At 53.3% G+C, this 23,666-nt stretch overlaps 4 protein-coding genes across 6 annotated transcripts in view; 2 read left to right on the forward strand and 2 right to left on the reverse strand.

The window, feature by feature from the left end:
* cbr1 (carbonyl reductase 1) lies at positions 1-1,941 on the reverse strand. The gene is made up of 5 exons (XM_084668268.1): positions 1,818-1,941; positions 1,229-1,516; positions 1,023-1,130; positions 708-916; positions 1-436 (listed from the first exon to the last, which is right to left on the reverse strand). The coding sequence occupies exons 2-5, from the start codon at positions 1,506-1,508 to the stop codon at positions 209-211; spliced, it is 825 nt and encodes a 274-aa protein (XP_084524394.1). The 5' UTR covers positions 1,509-1,516; positions 1,818-1,941; the 3' UTR covers positions 1-208.
* setd4 (SET domain containing 4) lies at positions 1,423-5,661 on the forward strand. Of its 2 annotated transcripts, XM_084668264.1 has the most exons (12): positions 1,423-1,536; positions 2,073-2,154; positions 2,261-2,356; positions 2,491-2,528; positions 2,984-3,072; positions 3,290-3,526; positions 3,609-3,801; positions 3,888-4,062; positions 4,209-4,293; positions 4,487-4,567; positions 4,695-4,818; positions 4,926-5,661. In XM_084668264.1, the coding sequence occupies exons 2-12, from the start codon at positions 2,082-2,084 to the stop codon at positions 5,067-5,069; spliced, it is 1,335 nt and encodes a 444-aa protein (XP_084524390.1). In that variant the 5' UTR covers positions 1,423-1,536; positions 2,073-2,081; the 3' UTR covers positions 5,070-5,661. The 2 variants fall into 2 exon arrangements, with proteins under 2 accessions (XP_084524390.1, XP_084524389.1); XM_084668263.1 differs by lacking the exon at positions 1,423-1,536 and having other exon boundaries at positions 1,944-2,154.
* Positions 5,289-8,709, reverse strand: cryzl1 (crystallin, zeta (quinone reductase)-like 1). Of its 2 annotated transcripts, XM_084668265.1 has the most exons (14): positions 8,341-8,709; positions 8,028-8,191; positions 7,824-7,901; positions 7,610-7,682; positions 7,488-7,532; positions 7,323-7,391; positions 7,100-7,233; positions 6,845-6,956; positions 6,588-6,608; positions 6,262-6,360; positions 6,057-6,166; positions 5,846-5,951; positions 5,685-5,730; positions 5,289-5,561 (listed from the first exon to the last, which is right to left on the reverse strand). In XM_084668265.1, exons 2-14 carry the CDS (start codon positions 8,091-8,093, stop codon positions 5,462-5,464), a joined length of 1,059 nt encoding a protein of 352 aa, XP_084524391.1. In that variant the 5' UTR covers positions 8,094-8,191; positions 8,341-8,709; the 3' UTR covers positions 5,289-5,461. The 2 variants fall into 2 exon arrangements, with proteins under 2 accessions (XP_084524391.1, XP_084524392.1); XM_084668266.1 differs by lacking the exon at positions 6,588-6,608 and having other exon boundaries at positions 8,028-8,707.
* The window catches only part of itsn1 (intersectin 1 (SH3 domain protein)), a 22,727-nt gene continuing 7,685 nt past the window's right edge, over positions 8,625-23,666 (forward strand). Inside the window, 31 exon segments of the mRNA XM_084668269.1 lie at positions 8,625-8,784; positions 12,396-12,458; positions 12,561-12,656; positions 12,820-12,883; positions 13,145-13,311; positions 13,457-13,633; positions 13,836-13,908; positions 13,999-14,108; positions 14,194-14,257; positions 14,370-14,507; positions 14,597-14,709; positions 14,856-15,118; positions 15,202-15,351; positions 15,436-15,576; positions 15,666-15,753; positions 16,036-16,117; positions 16,119-16,173; positions 17,592-17,663; positions 19,190-19,314; positions 19,420-19,534; positions 19,536-19,638; positions 19,771-19,892; positions 21,006-21,361; positions 21,515-21,674; positions 21,819-22,027; positions 22,120-22,202; positions 22,306-22,472; positions 22,608-22,653; positions 22,779-22,900; positions 23,043-23,166; positions 23,301-23,495. Coding sequence (XP_084524395.1) covers positions 12,431-12,458; positions 12,561-12,656; positions 12,820-12,883; positions 13,145-13,311; positions 13,457-13,633; positions 13,836-13,908; positions 13,999-14,108; positions 14,194-14,257; positions 14,370-14,507; positions 14,597-14,709; positions 14,856-15,118; positions 15,202-15,351; positions 15,436-15,576; positions 15,666-15,753; positions 16,036-16,117; positions 16,119-16,173; positions 17,592-17,663; positions 19,190-19,314; positions 19,420-19,534; positions 19,536-19,638; positions 19,771-19,892; positions 21,006-21,361; positions 21,515-21,674; positions 21,819-22,027; positions 22,120-22,202; positions 22,306-22,472; positions 22,608-22,653; positions 22,779-22,900; positions 23,043-23,166; positions 23,301-23,495 — 3,808 coding nt within the window. The 5' untranslated portion in view covers positions 8,625-8,784; positions 12,396-12,430.

The raw sequence follows: 23,666 nt of genomic DNA on the forward strand, positions 1-23,666 counted from the left end.
TTAATTCCATGGCTAGAGGCTTTTTATTGGTGATCCAGCTCGGACAGACAGGGCAACTGACAGCACAGAGTCCATGATTACAAATCAAGATTACAAATCAAGATTACAGGCAGAAAGACTGACATGGTTAAAGCCGGGAAGGAAGCTCTCTCTCACACACACACACACTCAGACACACACACACACACGAAGCAAGCAGGCCTCCTGGTCACCAGGGCTGCACGGTCATCTCAGACAGGAACTCCCCGTGGGGTTGTGTGGCCCCGGCGGGCAGCAGAGCGAGGTAGGTGGGAGTGACGGCACCTTCGTCAGGTGACTTGGTGGCGTTGGGTCCCGCCATGTCGGTTCGGACCCAGCCTGGACAGCAGGCGTTCAGCAGGATCTGGTCACCTGGTCTCTCCTGGGAGAGGCGACGAGCCTGGATCCTTGACAGCACCTAACACATACACACAACTGTATCTACTGTGGACTACCTTACAGTCACCAACATTACATTTAGTCATTTAGCAGACGCTCTTATCCAGAGCGGCTTACAGTAAGTACAGGGACATTCCCCCCGAGGCAAGTAGGGTGAGGTCATTTGTTCACAGCCAGGAATCGAACCGACAACCTTCTGATTAATAGCCCGATTCCATAACCGCTCAGCCATCTGACCCCCCTACACAGAGGTGCGGTATGTGTGCGTGTGTGTACATTTGCTGACTCACTGTAAGGCCGGTCTTGGAGATGCCGTACGCCGTGTTGGGCCAGCCCCCCTGGGCGTGGCTTCCCGCCTGCGCCTCGTCCACGAAGCGCTGCATCAGAGACACTAGCTCCTCCTCCGTGATGTCGGCACTACGGAAACGGGCCTGGAGGGCGGGGCTACAGCGGCCCAGAGCAACGGAGCCCATACCGCTGGACACGTTCACCACCCTGCCTGACACACACAAACACACACACTGATGAACCCTGACCTGGACTCCAGCCTCCAGAACCAGGGCACTGTGTTAAGTGAGTGTGTGTGTTCATGTGAGTGTGTCTACCTCCTGGTTTGATGATGGGCAGGAACTCATTACACATGTCTCTGGTGGCAAATAAGTTGGTCTGAAGGGTGACCTCGGCCTGGGTACCAAACGGAGTGGTGTCAGCCACTGTGGACACACACACACAGCTTAAGTTCACTTCGACTCAACATACCATAGCCGACATACTGCCATGTTCAGCAGAATTCACGTTGAAGTGATGTTACTTTTAAACGCGATTCCTGCGTTGTTCACGAGGACGTCGAGACCGCCGTACTCCTTCTGGAAGAAATCCCGGGCCGCGCACACGCTTGAGTGGTCGTTAATGTCAAGTTGCTGGAACAGCGGATTCAGACCCTCCGCCTTCAAACTCTCCACAGCTGCTGTCCCCCGGCCGACATCTCTTGCGCTAAGAAACACTTCCCCATTGAACTGTTTGCAGAGCGCTTTTACGATGGCGACACCGATCCCCTTGTTGGATCCTGTCACGAGAGCAACTCTGGGCATATCCCGTTCTGCAAGTGTTACCGAACAGGTTAGCTCGAGATAGAGATTACAACATTAGTCGGCCAGTGTTATTTTATATTAGCTAGCCTGCTAACAATAAAATAATGTTTATGTGAGCCGAACATACATCAGATGCAAAGTTATCTAACTAGCTAAATTAGCAAACTATACAACAGCACAGGCTACATACAGGCTACGGTAACTACGGTACAGGTGGCACTGTATACCAAAGGCTACAGTACAATTTTTATTAATATAGAATGTTATTTATTGTAAACACATCTGACACACAGATCAATCATAACTTACTTTTCAGATGGATCTTTAGGTGACGTTTATGATCAAATGCCTGCACCACAGACAGTGTGAATCTGCACGGGCGTTGTTCCTATGTAGGCTTCCGTAGCAGCAATGCGCAGACACGGAAAAACAAACACACCATGTGACCAGTTACTAACAGCGTGTTGTTGGTGATCCATAGTTTGTAATGGAATATCTAGGTTATAATTTATAGGCAACTATACGCGTTCACATGCGTACTATAGCTATGTATTCATGCCACAGTGACGACTGATGGCGCAGCGGAGCGGCAGGAGAGCGAGGAGGAAGAGAAGGAAACGAGAGGGAGTAGCAGCTGTCCAGTCAGGTAGTCTTCCTACCATCGCTTACTGACCATTCAACTTACTGGACAATAAGGAAGTCTGTCTGTGTGTCAGGTCTGAGACGTGTTTGTGTGTTTTCGTTTGTGACAGTGACGTTGTCTCATGAGCCTCCGTTTGTGTGTCTGAGGAGGTGGCTGCAGAAGCGAGGCTTCAGCTCACGACTGCTGCTCCCAGCACACTTCTCAGGTAGTATCCATCCTAGTGCCCCTAGGTAGTACACACTACCTACACTATTCAGGTAGTTACAGCAGTATTGGGTGGTATAGCATGTAGTTTACATGCTCTGTAACCTTTTGACCCTGGCCTGCTTCTCCCATCAGATACTGGGAGAGGTCTGCTCAGCCTGACGGCTCTCCAGGTCAGTACAACATTAAACCCTCTCTGGGTGTGTGTGTGTGTCTCCCATGTCTAACAGCTGTGTGTGTGTGTCTTCCATGTCTAACAGCTGTGTGTGTGTGTCTTCCATGTCTAACAGCTATGTGTGTGTGTCTTCCATGTCTAACAGCTATGTGTGTGTGTCTCCCATGTCAGACATCCCAAGTCTCCCGGAAGTTCCGGTTGTCTCCCGCTCCCGGACAACCGCAAATGCTATACAATCTCCTGGAATTTGAGGATTTTGTATTTAGAGCGAGCGCGAGACTGTACAATGGCCATTTATGGTCGAAACAAGTGCATATCGCGCGTCCTGATTGGGGGGGAGGGGGGAGGGGGTACGTGCTGGTTGAGGGGGTACATCATGCGTGTGGATTGGAAATGGGTCTCTGCAGGTAGGGATGTCTCCCATGTCTAACAGCTATGTGTGTGTGCGTCCAGCCAGGTGAACTACTCATCTCCTTACCGGAGTCTTGTCTCCTGACCACTTCTACAGTTTTGAAAAGCTACCTGGGGCAGTACATCAAGAGGTACACACACACACACACACACACACACAATACAACAATAGGTACACACACAGCACAACCATAGGTACGCACACAGTACATTAATAAGTACACACACACAAACACACACACAGTACAACAATAGGTGCATACACGCAGCACATGAAGAAATACACTCAGAGCACATAGAAAGATGTAGTAATGCCCATTGACAGCTGTGTGTGTGTGCGTGTGTCAGGTGGCAGCCGCCAGTGTCTCCTCTGCTGGCCCTGTGTACCTTCCTCATATGTGAGAGACACCTGGGAGAAGATGCCGATTGGATGCCCTACATAAAAGTCCTACCCACTTCCTACACATGTCCCGCCTACTTCTCTGATGAGGTCATCAGCCTTCTGCCGAGTGGAGTGAGGGAGCGGGCCCTACAGCAGAAACAGGAAGTCCAGGAGCTCCATGCCTCCTCACTGGCCTTCTTCAGGTGAGAAAGGACACTGACTGTTTTTGATTGGCTGCTGGTGGTAATGTTCCGCCTGTGCTTGACTGTGATTGGTCTGGTAAAGGTCCTTGCAGCCCCTGTTGGTTGGCTGTGTGGAGGAGGTGTTCTCTCTGGAGGCTGTGCTCTGGGCCTGGTGTAGCGTCAACACCCGCACTGTCTACAAGAAGCATCCTTACAACCACTCCCTGTCCAGACAAGAAGATGTCTATGCATTGGCGCCATACCTAGACCTCCTCAACCACCGCCCTGACACACAGGTCAGACAGAGACACACAGGTCTGGCAAAATGTGCACCAAATGAAGACAAGTTGAGCAACTAAAGACGCTGTGTGTGTTTGTGTAGGTGCAAGCGTGTTTCAACGAGGTGTCCAAATGTTATGAGGTGCACAGCCTTCAAGGCTGCCACAAGTTCCAACAGGCCTTCATATGCTACGGTCCACATGACAACCAGCGCCTGCTGCTGGAGTATGGCTTTGTCGCCCCCGACAACCCCCATGGAGTGGTTTACGTGGAGGAAGGTGGGAGAGGAAGGTCACCAAGCAACAGCAGTTATCCTGGGTTACTCTCAAACAACCCTCAGCTTATTCCTTCTACTTTGCATGTATCCTGGTGTGTATTACGGTGTATGTGTGTGTGTTTGCATGTGTCTATGTGTGTATTCCAGGGCTCCTGCAAAAGTGTGTTAGTGCTGAAGGCAGAGGCCAGCTGGAACAGAAGTTGCTCTTCCTCAAACAACATGACTTACTACAGTAAGATGCAAAACTTGGTCAATGCATGTACGCTAAGCTACGCCACATTGCACCGTTCTACACACAATGTTACACTAAGCTACGCTTCTTGATGCTATGCTAAGCTATTCAACCTTACAGGACATTCAGTAACTGTACACTAAGCTACGCTATAGTGTAGGATGACCTCACCATTCCTCTCTCCCTCCATCAGAAATCTGACCTTCGGCGTTGACGGGCCGTCCTGGAGACTAATGACTGTCCTAAGACTACTGTCACTGAGACCCGAACACTAGTAAGACTTGTCACATACACACACACACACACACATTATTCTAAACAGAAATACCAGTTTTAATTCAGAGATTTTGGACAGAAAAGGTGTGTGGCGCCTGCATGTGTGTGAGATGTGTGTTCTCCAGCCCCCAGTGGAAGAGCGTCCTGCAGGGGGCAGCAGTGAGTGAGGAAACGGAGCAGCTGAACGTCCTCATGGCTGCTCACACCTGCCAGCTGCTGCTGCAGGACACCACCGCCACCCTGGACCAGGTACCCCTGACAACCCTGGCTGCGCTGCCCTGATGACCCTGGCCGTAAACGTACAGCACGTTCTGACTGTATTTGTGTCCTGTGTGTGTGTGTGTGTGTGTGTGTAGATCTCCAGGCTGAGAGAGCAGTGTGACCAGGTTCTGAGGGAGCAGTTGGAGGTGGTGGCTCAATTACGTCAAGAGGAGCAAGGTATTCTGGGTAGTTCCTTAGATGTGTTGCGGAGGCTCCAGGCGCACAGCCAGGCTGAGTGAAGCAAATAGATGTCCCTGATAGGTCAACATCATCGCTGCCTGTCTAATCACAAGTGTCCTCTCCATGAACCTGAAAAACATGGGCCTTGAGAAGAACTATGCAGTCCTTGATCAGGGCTGATTGCAGTGCCTGCTTCCTTCAGACTGTGTGGGTACAGATCTCAGATCTGGCCTGGGCCTGCTTTTACACCAGGCACCTGAACAAACAGACGCCACACATTTTATATAAACAAGGAAAAACTTTATTAGCCACCAATACGGTGGTTGTTGCTGTCAATCAAAATATAGATGTTGGCTGATGTGGATGTGGGGAAAAATGACAGATGAGGGAATACTGAAACACAACCAGGAAGTGTCTGTCCCCCAGAGGACTGATGGGACTTGGAGTCTCATCACAGCTGAACCACTAGCCTCTTCCTCATCTGGCCACGCTGAACCATCTCCATGGAGACAGTAGCTTCATACAAAGGGACAGGCTCCTCCAACTGTGGTCTACACAAACACACAGAGTTTACTTGGTGTTGTGTAGCTTACATCCAGCATAGGTAGTTTTATATGCGACATGTATTTTACAATAAAATATTGAAATCTGCTTGTGCTTGAGTTGGCGAGTACCTGAGGGTTCCAGTGGACAGTTTCTCTACAATGTTCCTCATGATATCTATTGGACAGCCAATCGCTAAGGTAACAGCTTCAAATGACATGAGGACAGTTTTCAACAAGATAGACAGAACCTGAAAGCTGGCCTGTAATTGGTGAGGGGGGTTAAAGGATACGAAGGTAGCGACCCTGGCGCGCGCTGGAGGAAGTCCACACTTCCTGGTTGAGGAAGGAGAGGGAGGCGGCCTTAAGGAAGAGCATTTGGCTGTCGGGGGGGTCAAGCTGGGGAGAGAGAGAGAGGACAGATTGTGTATGTGGTGTTGGTGTGTATGAGTGGGGTGTGATTGTGTGTGTGGTGTGTGGGGGGCGGGGTGTATGCATGTCTACCTGCAGGTTGTCCTCTGAGGTCACCCAGTGACCTCCGACCCCAAGCAGGGTGATGATGTCATGTTTGTGTGGGAGGAGCCTCCTGGCATCTGTCTCCTCCTGAAGCCGTACTACAGGAGACACAAAATCATAACCCACCCACCAACAGTCACACACACACACACACACACACACAGATACAGGGAGGCTAGCCTCTGTTGTTTACCTCCAGAATCGATGATGATGTCGACACCCAGCCCTCCTGTTTCCTCCATACACACCTCGATCAAGTCCACCTGGCTGTTCCACACTCCGATCACCCTGGCTGGACACACAAACACACACACTCCTATCACCCTCCCTGGAAACACACACACACCTATCACCTTTCCTGGACACACACACACACACCTTTCACCCTGGCTCCACATGGAAACACTCAAATCACGTAGACTGGCAGGCAGACAAGCAAAACAGACAGATAGGCAGGCAAAACAGACAGGCAGGTAGGCAAAGTAGACAGCAGACAGACACAGACTGACACAGACTGACCTACGAGTGACTCCTGCACCCCTAGAAGATGAGGCAGAGGAGAGCAGAGACAGGGAGTTAAGATAAAATACTAGCGTAAGCAAGGGTATAGGGCTACTAAGGGGTTTTAGGTTGATAACCTTATAAAGTTAGGTTTATCGTTAGACTAGAGGGTAACTTATAGGATCCCCCCTCCTCCCCCTTCCTCGCTCACACTGGGGCAGAGTTGCTCCAGGGAGGCCTGACCACCCTCACCCCTGCCCCCGCCCCCTCCTCACCCACGCTGGGCCGGAGCTGCTCCAGGAAGGCCTGGTCTTCAGCAGAGTGGGCAGATGCCAGGACTCTCACACCATGGGAGTGGGCCAGCTGCACTGCCAAAACGCCACATGCCTGGAACACACACACACACGCTTAGAACACACATGTTTAGAACACCCCAGACGTCTGAGGTAGAGCTAGCTCTGCCTGCCTGGCACCCGTAGGTGCAGCCTCAGATAGGAGTGTCGTTGGCGATGGTTGCCATGGCTACGCACCGAGGCTGCATCCAGGACCAGCAGGGTGTGTCCGGCCGCCATGCGGGCGAAGGTGTGCAGAGCCGTGTACGCTCGCACACCGTCATGTATGACCCCCGCGGCCTCCACCCAGCTCACCTTCTCTGGCTTCTGCACTGGAGGACAAACACACACACACACACACACACTCTTTAGCACACCGTCAACACACACTGGAAACCAGCTGTGAGTGTGTTATCCATACCCAGATGATACTCGTCCATGACAATAACCTCACTCAGACCGGACATGTCCGTGTCCAATGGCAGGATCCCTGCAACCAGACTCTGCTTAGTCACCACAGTAACCATAACACTGTTTCAACGCAAGTAACGCTACTGGTTTTATGACAACGAGCATTGTGACTCACCCACAACCTCATCGCCTGGATGAAAAAAGGTCACCTTGGATCCCACTGCAAAAACACCAACATGGTTACTATGGTGACTGATGCTAATCACATTGCTACTGTGGAAACTGTTACGATGATACCTTGAAGGATGATGCCCACCACCTCCCTGCCAACCGGACACACATCTCTCTGGATGATCATCTCCTCCATCAACTGGCAGAGAGAGCTGTTATTACTCTATGATACAGTTATACCACCAACTACAACGCATCTCTTATCATTAATAACCACATTCACGCCACCCGTACATCGTTAAAACATTCTTACAACACAACTATAACATGTATGACCTACCTTTACATTTATGGGGCTGAGTGCACATGCTTTGACCTGCACCTTGACTTGGTGACTGTCCAGCACGGTGGGTACAGGCTGTCAGAAAGGACCGCAGGACACACACACACCACAGTAACTATGAAGAACAATGCCGTTACATGTGTAGACCTACACAGTCGAGAGACGCTCTTGGTGTCATACTCTAAGTTACCTGAAACGTACCGTTTCCTGTATAATAAATGTATGGTCGGCGGTGGTCTGCCCCGGTTTGCAGTACAGCCCCTTCATGGCGACAGAGCTGTTGTGATCCTGTATGGATGCTTACTCTCGGGAAGCTGTTTACCAACAATGCTAGCTTGTCGCTGATAACCGGCAAGTACACACCCCTGCACAATGGGCAATATCATAGGTAAGAAAAGGCGACTCGGATCAGCTAACCTAGCTTCCCAGTGCCAATCTTCCCACTAAACTCAACTCAAACGGATACATAGCCATGTAACTCGCTTAAATCATGTGAGTAGGATATCATAAATACCGAAAAGCCTAGATGAACTGCTTCTATGCGAGAGTTGCCTGATATTGTTGATTGGTCATTTTGTGTCTGTCTTTTTGCCACTCCTGTCATCATGTTCACCGAAAATCTTGTCAATCACAAATAGGGGTTCGTCTCAAGCCAATAGAACGATTTTTTACACTTCCATACGTTTTATGATTTGCCCACTATCCTATCCATCACACGACCGTGTTAGCTGATTGGCTAATGCTGGTCAGCCTCACAACAGTCGACATCTCGCGCTATTACCCCATTTTCCAATTTGCGTAGCCGAGCGGCAGGCCCTTGGTGGAGGGGAGACAGGAATTACTGGACAAATATTCCAGAAAATCGACAAGCATTGGGCAATTTACTCCATTTTACGAGCTCTGTAACACACAGCAGTATATATTATTACTTATCAAAGCATGGAAAAACAACTATGAGGTAAGGAAACTGTGAAATAGAGGACAATGTAAAAGAATGTCTTGTAGCTGTCTAGCTTACGTATCATCCGCGGCTAGCGTCGCTAGACTGCTGGTGGTGGCGGTCCAGGACGGTCGGGGAGGGCAGAGGGGGATTGACACACAAGACGGGCAGGAATCTCTGCGTTTCACTGCTGATCGATCAACACCCTTTGCGATAGCTGATATAGGCTTGTGTAGCTAGTTAACGAGGCAGATGCATTTCATTCATCTACAGTGCATTATTTCGTAATCAACCAACCTCATGTGAAGGTATCTTATTATCTTGCCGCAATGATAGTTCAATGATAGATGCTGGTTTGAGGCAAACCAGCGTCAAGAATGCTAGCAATTAACTGGTAGTACTAGGAATATCTGCTATCGAGCTAGCAAGGAACATAGCTAAACCGATTCATGGTGGTTGACTAACGTGAAGTATTACCACTTGTCAACGTAATATGGTAGTAGCGGGGACTGATAAGCTAGATACACAGTTTGTATTTACTGTATACTAATTGATTGTGGCTGGTGGTGCGGTGCTGACTATAGGTTGAATTCTGTCGACGGACAATAGTGGTCAGTTAGTCAACTAACGTGGTAGACCCAGGATATGCTGACTGGTTGGACTTAAGAGAACATTTCTTGCAGGAAGCTTGAGTAAGTGATTGAAATACAACCTTGGGTGACATCTATTATATCTTGGTTGGCTCGCTATTTAATGTCAACAGTCTTAGCAGCTGACAAACCGTAAAGTCCGATGCCGTATACGATAACTTAAAGCAGGTTCCACAAATAGTGAATAAGTTAACTGTGTGGGGAGAGAGGAGATGCCGCTGTTTTGACAGCTGTGTGTGCAGGAGAGGGGAGGAGGAGTGGGTATCAGTGGTGTATACTTTAGTAAGAGAATGCGCAGTCCCCGCCAACCCACCTCATAATCTGTTTTACATTTCTACGTGAACCTCTTAGTTGACCCTCATTCCAGGCTTACCGGGCTGACGTGTGTGTGTGTGTGTGTGTGTGTGTGGATGCAGCAGTGTCAATGTCATGGTTGCGTTCCAGCCTGCAGGGTCACCATGGCAAGGCCAACCTTGTGTTGACATTGCATCTACAAAAAGGTAGGAGAGGAGAGAGGGAAAGGAGAGGACAGGGGTGCTGGGTACTTGAGGTGTAGATTTAAACTAACTGTAGGCTGGTGTGTGTGTAAGTGTGTGTGTGTGTGTGGAGGTGATATGGACATGTGAAGTAGAAAACTATTATTACCAGATGACAGCCCGGTGCTGTTGACCCCAAAAGACCTGCCGGACTGTAAACTACACACAAACACACACACACACACACACCCCACTCTCGCACACACTTAGATACAGATCCCTTGTTCCTCATATCAAATCGCTTTTGTGTGAGTGTTGCCGAACACAGGCTTATCATATCAGTCAGACTCAGAGGGTTAGAGGCTAGCTACATAGCCCACCCCCTTGTCCCCTCAGCAGCTAAGATTATGGGGGGAGGGGACACACACACACACACACATCTGCTACCAGGTCCCACACAAACACAGCTACACTTTGGAGCAGCATCATCCTTTAGCTTCTCATTTTTACTGCCTAATCCAACACTCTTTCACACACACACACACACTCACACACACACACACACACACACACACACACGCGCAGAGTTAGATCCTGCATTATCCATCTAACTGCTCTATCAGTCCTTCATGTCTTATTTTGATCCCTCCGTAGTAGCAACGGTCCCATTATAGAGAAATACAGGTCTTTACCACAGAGAAAAACAAGAGATTAGGATGCCGGCTAGCAGCTTGCTCAGCAGAACCAATGTGTTCTACAGACAGCATTCAGGCGTCAGTGCTCAGAAAGTCTCTCCACAGAAAGAATGAACCAGAAGAGCTGGCATCCGTCAGTGCCGTCGATGTGACGTAACGACTTCAGCTCTCGTTATCAACCGCATAGCCTGTGAAGGTTGTTGAGTAAATGCCAGGACAAGGTGTTTGTGTTTGTGTGGTTTTCCCAGGGCTGGTATGCAGAACCAGACAATACTCCCTGCTTGGTTAGGAACAACACAAAGAGAGAAGTGGTGCATGAAATAGAGAGGAGATGAGATGGGGGGGTTGGGGGCAGAGGAGAGGAGGGGTGGGTAGGGGGCAGAGGAGAGGAGAGCAGAAGTAGGGGCGGACAGGGGACAAGGGGAGAGAGAGGGAAGGAGAAAGAGAGAGAGAGGGGCGAGGAGGAGGAGATGGAGAGAGGGGGGAGGAGGAGGAGGAGAAGGAGAGAGGGGGAGGAGGAGGTGAAGGAGAGAGAGGGGGGAGGAGGAGGTGAAGGAGAGAGAGGGGGGAGGAGGAGGGGAAGGAGAGAGAGGGGGGAGGAGGAGGGGAAGGAGAGAGAGGGGGGAGGAGGAGGGGAAGGAGAGAGAGGGGGGAGGAGGAGGGGAAGGAGAGAGAGGGGGGAGGAGGAGGGGAAGGAGAGAGAGGGGGGAGGAGGAGGGGAAGGAGTCTCATTAGCATCAAAGTGTGAAGGAACTAAGTAGGTCACAGGAACAAAACAGACCCTCTGTTACCCGGCGTGAGTGTGTGCAGGGTGTCTTGAGTGTGTGTGTGAGGGAGAGAGCAGTGTGTATTGTGTGTGTGAGGGAGAGAGCAGTGTGTATTGTGTGTGTGAGGGAGAGAGCAGTGTGTATTGTGTGTGTGAGGGAGAGAACAGTGTGTATTGTGTGTTTGTGTGTGTGAGGGAGAGAGCAGGGTGTATTGTGTGTGTGAGGGAGAGAACAGTGTGTATTGTGTGTGTGAGGGAGAGAACAGTGTGTATTGTGTGTTTGTGTTTGTGAGGGAGAGAGCAGGGTGTATTGAGTGTGTGTGTGAGGGAGAGAGCAGTATGTATTGTGTGTGTGTGTGTGTGAGGGAGAGAGCAGGGTGTATTGAGTGTGTGTGTGAAGGAGTGCAGGGGGTCTTAGTGTGTGTGAGGGAAAGCGAGATGTGTGTGTGTTTGCTTCAGCAGGGAGCTGTGATGTGAATGAGTCCAGAGAAGGGAGAGTGAGTCATGTCTCTCCTGTCTCCTCACACTGTGTGTGTGTGTGTGTTTCTGTGTGTGTGTACAGAGAATGATATTCTCTGATTAGTCCATTTATGCTTTCCTGTTGCATGGCTTCCTGCCGCACGGAATTATGGGCTGTAAACGTGTATCCATGACGATGATGTGGCTCCACCCACCCTGGGATCTGGACTTGATTAAAATACCTCCCTCACATACACACGATGGCTGGCCTCCCACTCACATTTACACAGCTGGGGGGGACCTCCTCCTCTCTCTCTCTCTCTCTCTCTCTCTGTCTCTTTGTCTCTCTCTCTCTGTCTCTCTCTCTCTCTGTCTGTCTCTCGCTCTCTTTCTCTCTTTCCCTCTTTCTCTCTCTTCTCTTCTCTGTTCGCCCCTAGGCTGGAGGTGCACGAGGCCAGAACTGATCATTACCAGATGACCTGATGCACACCCTCTCTCTCACACACTCACACACACTTACACACACACACTCACACACACTTACACACACACCAGTGTAACACCAGTCTCTGTGTTCCCCAAGGTGTTGCAGCTCAGCTGCAGTTGACTGACTGAATCATGGCTCAGTTTCCCACAGCCTTCGGAGGTAAGTGTGTGTGCGGGTGTGCGCCTGGCTGTGTGTGCGTGAATACGTGCGCATGCTCTATAAGACCCCAGTGTCTCCAGCCTGTGTGTGTGTGTTCTCCAGGGAGTCTGGATGCCTGGGCGATCTCGGTGGATGAGAGATCCAAACATGACCAGCAGTTCCACAGCCTCACCCCAACCCCTGCAGGATACATCACTGGTAATCTGACTGACTCACACACACACACACATACACACACACCTGCACACTTACACGTCCTCATTTCCAGCCCCGGCGGAGAAGTGAAACTGCATGTCTTACCAGTTAAGGGTGGGGCTCGAAGTCCGAAAGATGTCACATCCTGTTTCACTATGTGTCCTAGGCGACCAGGCAAGGAATTTCTTCCTCCAGTCAGGTCTGCCCGCTCCCATCCTCGCCCAAATATGGTGAGACACTCCACCTTTACTCCAGTTCCCCTTTTCACCCTCAATATCTCTTCCAACTCTCTCTTTATCTAAGTTCCCCTTTGCCTATTTCTAGATAAATTAAGTTTCCTCTCCCTCTATCTCTCTGTTTTGCCCTCCCTCTGTCTCTCTCTGTCTCTCTCTCTCTGTCTCTCTCTGTCTCTCTCTGTCTCTCTCTCTCTCTCTCTCTCTCTCTCTCTCTCTCTCTCTCTCTCTCTCCTCCCCCCCCCCCCCCCCCCACAGGGCTCTGGCTGACATGAACAGTGATGGGAGGATGGACATGCAGGAGTTCTCCATCGCCATGAAGCTGATCAAGCTGAAGCTGCAGGGTCACCCCCTGCCCCCCACCCTGCCCCCCTCCATGAAGCAGCCCGCCCTGCCCCTGGCCCCGCCCCCACAGGCCCCCTTCGGTACGACACCACACACACACCACTGACATCCAACAACGTGGTTTTGTTTTGTATTTTTTACGTATTTCTTAATATTGGGAATCCAGTATTACTGCTGGTGGGGCTATCCTGGTTGTCTCCATGGTGACGGTAGTGTTGCCCACAGGGATGCCACCTATGGGGCCGATGCCAGGCCTGCCAGCAGTTCCCCCTCTGCCGCTGCCCCCCCTCCCTGGTATGGGCATGTCTCCCCCTCTGGTCTCATCCGTGCCCCCTCCTGGACCCCCCCTGGCCAATGGGGCTCCTGCCATGATCCAGCCAATCCAGGGCTTCTCCCACCCAGGTAGGGACCAATGAAAACAGGGCTTGCCCGTGGAGGTGTAGGATGTGTGTGTCGAGATGTCTCATCTGCCTCTCTCTCTCTCTCTCTCTCTCTCTCTCTCTCTCTTTCTCTCGCTCTCTATGTCTGTCTGTCTGTCTCTCTCTCTGTCTCCCTCTCTCTGTCTATCTCTATGTCTCTCTTTCTCTCTCTCTCTCTATCCCAGGCCTCGGTAAGAGCTCGTCGTTCGGACGCTCCAGTGTTAAGCTGCAGAAGGGACAGTCCTTTGAGACAGCCAGGTCTGTCACACTACAGACACACACACACACACAAGCACACACACACGTCCATCCTCTAACAGTCTACCCCCCCCCCCCTCCCTCCCCCAGTGTTCCTGTGGCCCCCCCTCTTGCAGACTGGGCCGTTCCTTCGTCCTCCAGACTAAAGTACCGACAGCTCTTCAACAGCCACGACAAGATGATGTGTGGACACCTCACTGGTAGTCACACACACACACGCACACACAGTGATATCATGCTTCGAAAGACATTGAACATCAAACCATTCTGTGTGTGCTTCTTTAGGTCCTCAGGCCAGGACGATCCTGATGCAGTCCAGCCTCCCCCAGACCCAGCTAGCCTCCATCTGGTGAGAGGCCCTGACCTCAATACCAACACCCCGGCCAGGACAAGACAAACGAACCTGCCTGCCTGTCTAACTGACTGCCTCCTATCGTGTGTGTGTGTGTGTGTGTGTGTAGGAACCTGTCTGACATCGACCAGGATGGGAAGCTGACGGCGGAGGAGTTTATTCTGGCGATGCACCTGATCGACATGGCCATGTCTGGTCTACCCCTGCCCCCGATTCTACCCCCGGACTACATACCCCCCACCTTCAGGTAATAACCCCCCCGCCCCGCCCCGCCCCCTCCTCTGTACCACAGCCTGACGACTAACCGTGTGTCTACGTGCGTGTGTTTGTTTCCAGGCGCGTGCGCAGCGGCAGCGGCGTGTCCCTGAGCAGCCTGCAGTCGGAGCAGCGCGGCGTCCAGGAGGAGGTGGAGGAGGTGGAGGAGCAAACCGCCGACAAGAAGCTGCCAGGTAACCCGGCGACGCCCGGCTGGCCGCCACGACGACCCCCCCCGCCCGCCCGCCCGCCCCTCCCTCGCCCCTGACGGCTCTCGCCGTGGAACCCCTCGCCCTGAATCCTCTTCTCCCTTCCCTCTGTCTCCCCGTCTCCCCCCCAGTGACGTTTGAGGACAAGAAGAGGGAGAACTTTGAGCGCGGCAACCTGGAGCTGGAGAAGCGGCGGCAGGCCCTGCTGGAGCTGCAGAGGAAGGAGCAGGAGCGCCTGGCGGCGCTGGAGCGCGAGGAGGAGGAGCGCAAGGAGCGCGAGCGGCTGGAGCACGAGCGCCGGCGGCAGCAGGAGCTGGAGAGGCAGCTGGAGAGGCAGCGGGAGGCGGAGAGGCAGCGGGAGGAGGAGCGGCGCCGGGAGATCGAGAGGAGGGAGGTGAGCGGGCGGGGAAGCGCGGGGGCACCCGGTGGAGCGCGCGCGCGTGCCGTAATCTGACGACGTGTGTGTGTGTGTGTCAGGCGGCGAAGCGTGAGATGGAGCGGCAGCGGCAGCTGGAGTGGGAGAGGAGCCGGCGGCAGGAGCTGCTCACCCAGAGGAACCGGGAGCAGGAGAACATCGTCCTGCTCAAGGCCCGCAAGAAGACCCTCGAGTTCGAGCTGGAGGCCCTGGTACGCTTCCCCCTCCCCCCCCCCACACACACACACACACACACAGTGTGATTGAGTTGACCCTGCATGTGTGTGTGTGTTCAGAGTGACAAGAGGAGCCAGCTGGAGGGCAAGCTACAGGACGTCAGGTTCCGTCTGTCGGCTCAGAGGCAGGAGATCGAGAACACCAACAAGACGAGGGAGGTCCGCATCGCCGAGATCACACACCTTCAGCAGCAGCTACAGGTACACGCGCACGCACGCACACGCGTAAACCGTGTTAATCCCCTGCCTGTATCCACGCCTGTGTTTACCGTGGTGGTGTCGCTCTGCAGGACTCTCAGCAGTGGCTGGGCCGGCTGATCCCGGATAAACAGTGTCTGAACGACCAGCTGAAACAAGTCCAGCAGAACAGCCTGCACCGTGCGTACTGCTCACACACACACACACACACTGGTATACACTGTAACTACACAGGCACACAGTATTGCTTCACTGCTACACACGATTGCTGTACTGTTACGCCATCTCTGTGGTACGGCAATTTGAATTGATAAATTCCAGTTAATCACGTTTGCGATGTTCAAATAATTAATATTTGACCTTGTATGAATCACTTGTGTTGAAAATGACACTCTGAAATATACGCACATTATAAACTATTAACTGGAGCGCGTGTGTGTGTGTGTGTGTGTGTGTGTGTAGGAGACTCCCTGTCCTCTCTCCAGAGGGCGGTGGAGGTGAAGGAGGGCAGCCGGCAGCAGCTGAAGGAACAGCTGGACTCAGTGGAGAGAGACTCGCTCTAAACTCCTGGAGATAGACGCCTTCAACACACAGCTCAAGGTGACTACTTACCAGCCCCACCACCACACACAGACCTCCAGACCCACCACCACACACAGACCTCCAGCCCCTCCACCACACACCCACCTCCAGCTCCACCACCACACACAGACCTCCAGCCCCACCACCACAAATCCAGCCCCACCACCACACACCCACCTCCAGCTCCACCACCACACACCCACCTCCAGCTCCACCACCACACACCCACCTCCAGCCCCACCACCACACACAGACCTCCAGCTCCACCACCACACACAGACCTCCAGCTCCACCACCACACACCCACCTCCAGCCCCACCACCACACACCCACCTCCAGCCCCACCACCACACACAGACCTCCAGCTCCACCACCACACACCCACCTCCAGCTCCACCACCACACACCCACCTCCAGCTCCACCACCACACACCCACCTCCAGCCCCACCACCACACACAGACCTCCAGCTCCACCACCACACACAGACCTCCAGCTCCACCACCACACACCCACCTCCAGCCCCACCACCACACACCCACCTCCAGCCCCACCACCACACACAGACCTCCAGCTCCACCACCACACACCCACCTCCAGCTCCACCACCACACACCCACCTCCAGCTCCACCACCACACACCCACCTCCAGCCCCACCACCACACACAGACCTCCAGCTCCACCACCACACACAGACCTCCAGCTCCACCACCACACACCCACCTCCAGCCCCACCACCACACACCCACCTCCAGCCCCACCACCACACACCCACCTCCAGCCCCACCACCACACACCCACCTCCAGCTCCACCACCACACACCCACCTCCAGCCCCACCACCACACACCCACCTCCAGCCCCACCACCACACACCCACCTCCAGCCCCACCACCACACACAGACCTCCAGCCCCACCACCACACACCCACCTCCAGCCCCACCACCACACACCCACCTCCAGCTCCACCACCACACACAGACCTCCATCCCCACCACCACACACCCACCTCCAGCCCCACCACCACACACAGACCTCCAGCCCCTCACACCCCCAGACCTCCAGGTAGCCCCCAGACAAGATCAGCATGATGCTATGGAGACCCCGCATGTTTGAAGAAGATTCGCTCATTTCCGTCCATCTGTCTGTCCTTATCAGTGTTTGTCTTGGAGGTTTGTGTGTGTGTGTGTGCGCGGAAGCGTGCTCAGAGACGCGCGCGATCCAACATCCTGCCACCTCACTGTAGACAGGAAGCTCTCATCGCGACTCTGTCCAACTCCACTCCTCACCACTGCAATACTCTCTTTCTGATATTTTGTGGATCTGACCATTGCTACTCTGTTGCCCCGCCCCTTGCCCTGCCCTGCCCCCTGCCACCCTGACCTGTGGTATCTGTGGCTTGGCTGATCCCTGACCCCTGACCCTGTGTGTGCCAGTCACTGGCAGGCTTCTATGGGGCCCATGCTGCCAGGATAGAGGCCCTGCACCAGCAGCTGCAGCAGGAGGAGGTACTGCCCCCCACTGGACTGACGCAGAACTGCACTCCCCCCGCCCTCCCACAGAGAATAACCCGAGTGACCACTAACAGACACACTCACACCCGCGTGTGCATTCGTGTGTGTCAGTGTGCGTGCATGCGTGCAAGTCTGTGTGCGTGTGTGTTTGATGTATGTATGTGTGTGTGTGTGTCAGATTCATACAGATCTCTTCTCATGTGTTGGCCTCTAGGTGGCCAGGGCAGAGGGTTGTGGTCTGTCAGGGCCGCCCCCTGACCCCTGACCCCTGTCTGTGTTCCAGTGGGAGGAGTCAGTGGAGGCTGTTCTGCTGGACTGTGTCTCTGGCCTGCTGGCCGTCTTGCAGCGTTCACACTCCCTCCTGCAGGTGGAACCCCCCCCCCTCCCGCTCTTTCCCCCGCTTCCCCCTCCCCCCAACCACACGCCCCACGGCCACGCCCACAGCTGTCTTTGGAGGGGCTACCTTGCTGCCCCTCCCCGGCCTACAGACAGATTCTACCCTGTTGGTGGTATTCTGTCTGGCACTGCTCCTAGAACCCGCCGAGGCTAGCAGAGCCCAGCTAGCTGGGCTAGCACTAACACGTACAGGCAATGTCGCTGTTGTACTTGGGATAGCTACATTGGGCTAGCAATAGCATGTTCAGGCAATGTTGCAAGGCTAGCTACACAAGACATGCACTAGCATGTTTTGAATGTGCTGCTAGCTGTTGTGTTGTTGGGCTAGCTTCCCTTGGCAGGTTACCATGTTGCTGGTTATGTATTTGGCTAGCTACTAAGTTTCTGGGATGGCTATGGTATTAGGCTAGCTGCCATGTTGCTGGGCTAGCTATTGTTTTAGGCTTGTTAAACCTCTGCTGGGGTAGCTAGTTTAGCCATTTGGAAGGGAATTGATTAAGCTTTACCTGGTTGATTCTGTGAAGGTAGTGTGTTTGTTCCCTGGTCCAAGGGGCTGTAGTTAGCACTCTGGATACGTGTGTGTGTGTGAGAGAGAGAGTGCATGTGTGTGTGCATATCTATTAGCTAGTGAATTGTTGTAGTCCTGCTGGACCCCTATCAGTTCTGGAAGGACAGCTGCCCAATCTCTGACCCCAGGTTTATGGGACTTGTAGTTTTGATCAGGAGTGGCCTTTAACTGTACCTTCTCTCTGCCTTAACCAGTAGAGTTATCTGCAGCTGCCTGTTCCATCTGTGTGTCACCATGGTAACCTTGGTGTGTTGTAATCGTTTTCTAACCCGGGGTTCATGGTCAATGTTTCCGCCCCCATGAACCCTGCCCCCAATACCATGCTCTCTGCAAGCCAATTACAACTCAGAACTGCACTCACGCAAGCCAATCAAAACCCTTAACTGGGCTGACAGACTGTCTTCGATAACATAGCCAAGACTGTATTGTCATGGCAACCAGTGCTTGCAGAGAGCATAGGCTTTGGTGTGACTGTGGTTGTGTGCCTGTTTTGTTACCCTGGCAACCCCCACGCCTCCCCCTTACCTGTCCTCCGGTGTCCCATGATGCTTTGCAGGAGCTGCGGGAGATCCATAGCAGGCAGCAGCGCCAGAAGCACCGTGAGCTGGAAGGAGACACACACTCGCTCACACACACACACCCCGCCCCTGAGAGGATTTCTGCCGAGCTGCAGGAGGGCAGGTAAGAGTGTGTGTGTGTGTGTGTGTGAGAGAGAGAGAGATAGATAGATAGATAGATAGATAGATAGAGAGTGTTTAAGTGTGTGTTGATCCCTCCCCTCCCCAGGCTGTCGCGTGCTGAAGAGGTTCTGTCGTGGCGAGATGAAGCCCCCCCAGCCCCCAGCCCCTGCCAGGGTGGCCCCCCAGCGCCCAGTCCCCCCAGATCCCCAGGCCTGGCTGAAGAGGGTGAGTGAGGAGGAGGAGGGGCGTGGCCAGGTGTTCCTCCAGCAGACTGACCCCCCTGGGAAACAGCTGTCTCACACACACAGCCCCTGGCCCGCAGCAGGTAATACTCACACACACTCACACACACTCACACACACACGTAGTCACTTGTGTGCACGTGCATTGAGAAAATACAGGTGAATACAGGTGTGTGTGTACAGATAGTGACAGATGTGTATGTGTGTGTCTACAGAGAAGGTTCCAGTGTGTGGCTTCAACCAGGACCAGGTGAAGGTGGTGTTCTACCGGGCTCTCTACCCCTTTGATGCCCGTAGTCACGACGAAATCACCATCACTCCCGGAGACATTGTTATGGTAAGACACACTGAAACCATTGAGCTGTGTGTGTGTGAGAAAGAGAGAGAGAGTACTAACTCCACCTGCCTCTCTCCCCCTGCCTTCCTCTACCTGAAGGTGAAAGGGGAGTGGGTAAGTGCTGGCCCAACCCACTGTCCCTTATCCAATCAATTGTCTACCTTCATCTCAACTAGAGCCTGACCGATTTATCGGCAGGACGATATTATCGGTCGATTTTAGGCATTTTCCAAACTATCGGCATTTATAATGGCAGATATTTTATTTGTTAATTTTTTATTATGCCCTCACAATACAGACAAACAAACAAGGTACAAAATCAAGGCTCATAATGGCCAATAAATGAATATTAAATAAAAAACGTCCAAAAGACCCTTTAACAATGTTATGAGTGTTTGTGTACCATAGTTTGTCCACCAGAGGTCACTCTACAACGTCCCTGTTGGCAATACTCGTGTTTACAATTCCACAAACCCTACAACCAGCTGAGACAACCCTACAACTCAGCCAGATTCGGGCAGAGTGTTAGGGAAATCTTTTTTTGTTACGCGCTTCTGGATTAAAAAATATATATATATCGGCTGACGTATCAAAATATCGGATTTTTAAATAACATTTTTTTTATCGGTATTGGCCTTAAAAATCCTTTATCGGTTGGGCTCTAATATCAATTTCTAATCTCATTGGTTCATCGCGTGCAATCACCTGTGATGTAATTAGTAGTATGTCATCAGTATGACATTTCATCACTCTCTCTCTCTCTCTCCCTCTCTCCGTCTCTCTCTCTCTCTCTCTCTCTCTCTCTCTCTCTCTCTCTCTCTCTCTCTCTCTCTCTCTCTCTCTCTCTCTCTCTCTCTCTCTCTCTCTCTCTCTCTCTCTCTCTCTCTCTCTCTCTCTCTCTCTCTCTCTCTCTCTCTCTCTCTCTCTCTCTCTCTCTCTCTCTCTCTCTCTCTCTCTCTCTCTCTCTCTCTCTCTCTCTCTCTCTTTTCATGGGTTACAGCATGTCCCACTCCACCCATCAAGCTCTGCACCAGCCACCATGTATGTGCTCTGTGTGCTGTGTGTGTGTCAAACCTATTCAGTGTGTGTAACGTGTGTGTGTCCCTCCCCCAGGTGGATGAGTCCCAGAGGGGGGAGCCGGGCTGGCTGGGGGGGGAGCTGGGCGGCAGGACAGGCTGGTTTCCCGCCAACTACGCTGAGAAGATCCCCGACAGCGAGGTACCCATGAGCCTCCGCTCCTCTGCCGCTGCCACGCCCACTCTGGCCTCCCGCCTCCCACCGTCGGCCACGCCCACACCGCCCAGCCAGCCAATGGCAACCCCTCCTCCACTTACTGCTCCCGCCCCTGGCCCCGGTCCTGCCCCCGGCCCTGGCCCCGGCCCCGGCCCCGGCCCTGGCCCTGGCCCTGGCCCCGGCCCTGGCTCCTCCTCCTCCTCAGCCTCCAGTAACTGGGCTGACTTCAGCACAACGTGAGTGACAGCCCATACACAAACGCACACACTAACACATTCACACACTCGCACATACTCACATACACACCCATGCACCCGCACACGCACCCTCGCATCCTCACCCACACACCCCAGCAGACAGTAAGCGAGGGCGCGCGTGTGTGTGTGCAGGTGGCCGTCCAGCGGGGGTCAGAATGAGGAGGGCTGGGACGCCTGGCCCACGCAGCCCTCGCTGTCCGTGCCCAGCGCCGGGGGAGGAGCCCTCCGACAGCGCTCCGCCTTCACGCCCGCCACCCTGACCGGATCCTCCCCCTCGCCAGTACTGGGACAGGTACACCCACACACATGCTGTTTGGATCTCTGGGTCTGTCTTTCTGACTCCGTTGTACAAGCACAGACATACCTACACATCGTTCCTTCCCGTGTGTGTGTCTGTCTGTCTGTCTGTGTGTCTGTGTGTGTGTGTGTGACACAGGGCGAGAAGGTGGAGGGCCTGCAGGCCCAGGCGCTGTACCCCTGGAGAGCCAAGAAGGACAACCACCTGAACTTCAACAAGGCGGAGGTGATCACCGTGCTGGAGCAGCAGGACATGTGGTGGTTCGGGGAGGTGGGCGGGGGCCAGAGGGGGTGGTTCCCCAAGTCCTACGTCAAGCTCATCTCCGGACCCCCCCGGCACTCCATCAGGTAGGAGCCCCGCTCCGCCACCCCTTCTGGATCGTTCCGGGTGTAGATGATGGGACGGTGTACTAACCCCCCCCTCTCTGTATGTGTGTAAGTCTGGAGTCTGGAGCCTCAGACAGCCCCCACACTATGAAGAGACCCTCCCCCTCGCCGACCAGGCTCTCTGACCAGGGAGAAGGTACAGCCCTCACACACACGCTCAAATACACCCACCCCGCAAACACATACACACACACACACACACTGGGCTGACATATCTGTGTGTGTGTGTGTGTGTCCAGAGTACCTAGCCATGTACACCTATGAGAGCAGTGAGCAGGGGGACCTGTCCTTCCAGCAGGGTGACGTCATCACCGTCACCAAGAAGGAGGGGGATTGGTGGACGGGCGTGGTCGGGGGCCGGACTGGGGTCTTCCCCTCCAACTACGTCAAACCCAAGGATTCAGACGTAAGCCTACGCACACACACCTCCTCAAACACTCCCTCAAACACACCTCCCCACACACACCGCCCTTCAACACACACACCTCCCTTCAACACACACACACATTCTCACTCGTTGTTATTATCCCCCCTCCTCCAGGGCCTTGGACTGGCAGGGAAGACGGGTTCTCTGGGAAAGAAGCCAGGTAATCACTGTTCCAGTGCCACGCACACCTCACCACCACCACCACAGACCTAGGCTGGGCAAAATCCCTGTTCCAAACCCTGTTCCAAACCCTGTTCCAAACCCTGTTCCCCTCCCCTCCTCCAGAGATCGCCCAGGTCCTGGCTCCATACACAGCCACGGGGGCGGAGCAGCTCACCCTGGCTCCTGGTCAGCTGATCCTCATCAGGAAGAAGAACCCCGGGGGCTGGTGGGAGGGGGAGCTGCAGGTACACACACACACACACACACACACGGGTGCATATATACCCACACACATACATGCATACTCACCCACACTCACTCTCACACACATAACGCACGGAAACGTCAACAAAAAGTCTTTTGTTGACTTCCTTTTCATTGGTCCAGGCCCGAGGAAAGAAGCGTCAGATTGGCTGGTTTCCGGCCAACTACGTGAAGCTCCTGAGCCCCAGCACCAGTAAGACCACGCCCACAGAGCCAACCCCACCCAAGCTGCCCACGCCCAGCGCAGGTGAGGAGGGGAGGGGTAGAGGGAAGGAGGAGAGGAGGATGGGAAGAGGAGAAGAAAACACAATGTTTTGAGACATGTTCAGCTAGTATCAACTTTGTATATATGTGTGTGTGTATGTGTGTGTGTGTGCACAGCAGTGTGCCAGGTGATAGGCATGTATGACTACCAGGCCCAGAACGATGACGAGCTGGCGTTTGGGAAAGGCAGCATCATCAACGTGCTGAGCAGGGAGGATCCTGATTGGTGGAAAGGAGAGCTGAACGGCGCGGTGGGGCTCTTCCCTTCCAACTACGTCAAACTGACCACCGACACAGATCCCAGCCAGCAATGTAAGCACACACACACACACAGTAATGAAGTGTTAGCGAGTTTGTGTCGACAGTCCTCTTTCTTTTCACTCTGAAACGATCCGTAACAAACCGACACACACACACACACACACCTTTGCTCTCCACAGAGGTGGTCTTGTTGTGGTTTGCCTCCCTCTCCTGAAACTTGAT

The sequence above is a fragment of the Hypomesus nipponensis genome, chromosome 12 (assembly GCF_054491055.1).
Source record: "Hypomesus nipponensis isolate SF chromosome 12, ASM5449105v1, whole genome shotgun sequence".
Taxonomy (NCBI): domain Eukaryota; kingdom Metazoa; phylum Chordata; class Actinopteri; order Osmeriformes; family Osmeridae; genus Hypomesus; species Hypomesus nipponensis.

Excerpts from the sequence above, each read along its gene's own strand:
- cryzl1 (XM_084668265.1), bottom strand. The coding sequence starts at position 8,093 with ATGAAGGGGCTGTACTGCAAACCGGGGCAGACCACCGCCGACCATACA. Across the intron at positions 7,533-7,609 it reads GGTGGGCATCATCCTTCAAG|TGGGATCCAAGGTGACCTTT; the intron begins GTATCATCGTAA and ends GTGTTTTTGCAG. Across the intron at positions 7,392-7,487 it reads TCCAGGCGATGAGGTTGTGG|GGATCCTGCCATTGGACACG; the intron begins GTGAGTCACAAT and ends GTCTGGTTGCAG.
- setd4 (XM_084668264.1), top strand. The coding sequence starts at position 2,082 with ATGGCGCAGCGGAGCGGCAGGAGAGCGAGGAGGAAGAGAAGGAAACGA. Across the intron at positions 2,529-2,983 it reads TCAGCCTGACGGCTCTCCAG|CCAGGTGAACTACTCATCTC; the intron begins GTCAGTACAACA and ends GTGTGCGTCCAG. Across the intron at positions 3,802-3,887 it reads ACCACCGCCCTGACACACAG|GTGCAAGCGTGTTTCAACGA; the intron begins GTCAGACAGAGA and ends GTGTTTGTGTAG.
- cbr1 (XM_084668268.1), bottom strand. The coding sequence starts at position 1,508 with ATGCCCAGAGTTGCTCTCGTGACAGGATCCAACAAGGGGATCGGTGTC. Across the intron at positions 917-1,022 it reads GCCCATCATCAAACCAGGAG|GCAGGGTGGTGAACGTGTCC; the intron begins GTAGACACACTC and ends TGTGTGTGTCAG. Across the intron at positions 437-707 it reads TCTCCAAGACCGGCCTTACA|GTGCTGTCAAGGATCCAGGC; the intron begins GTGAGTCAGCAA and ends TGTATGTGTTAG.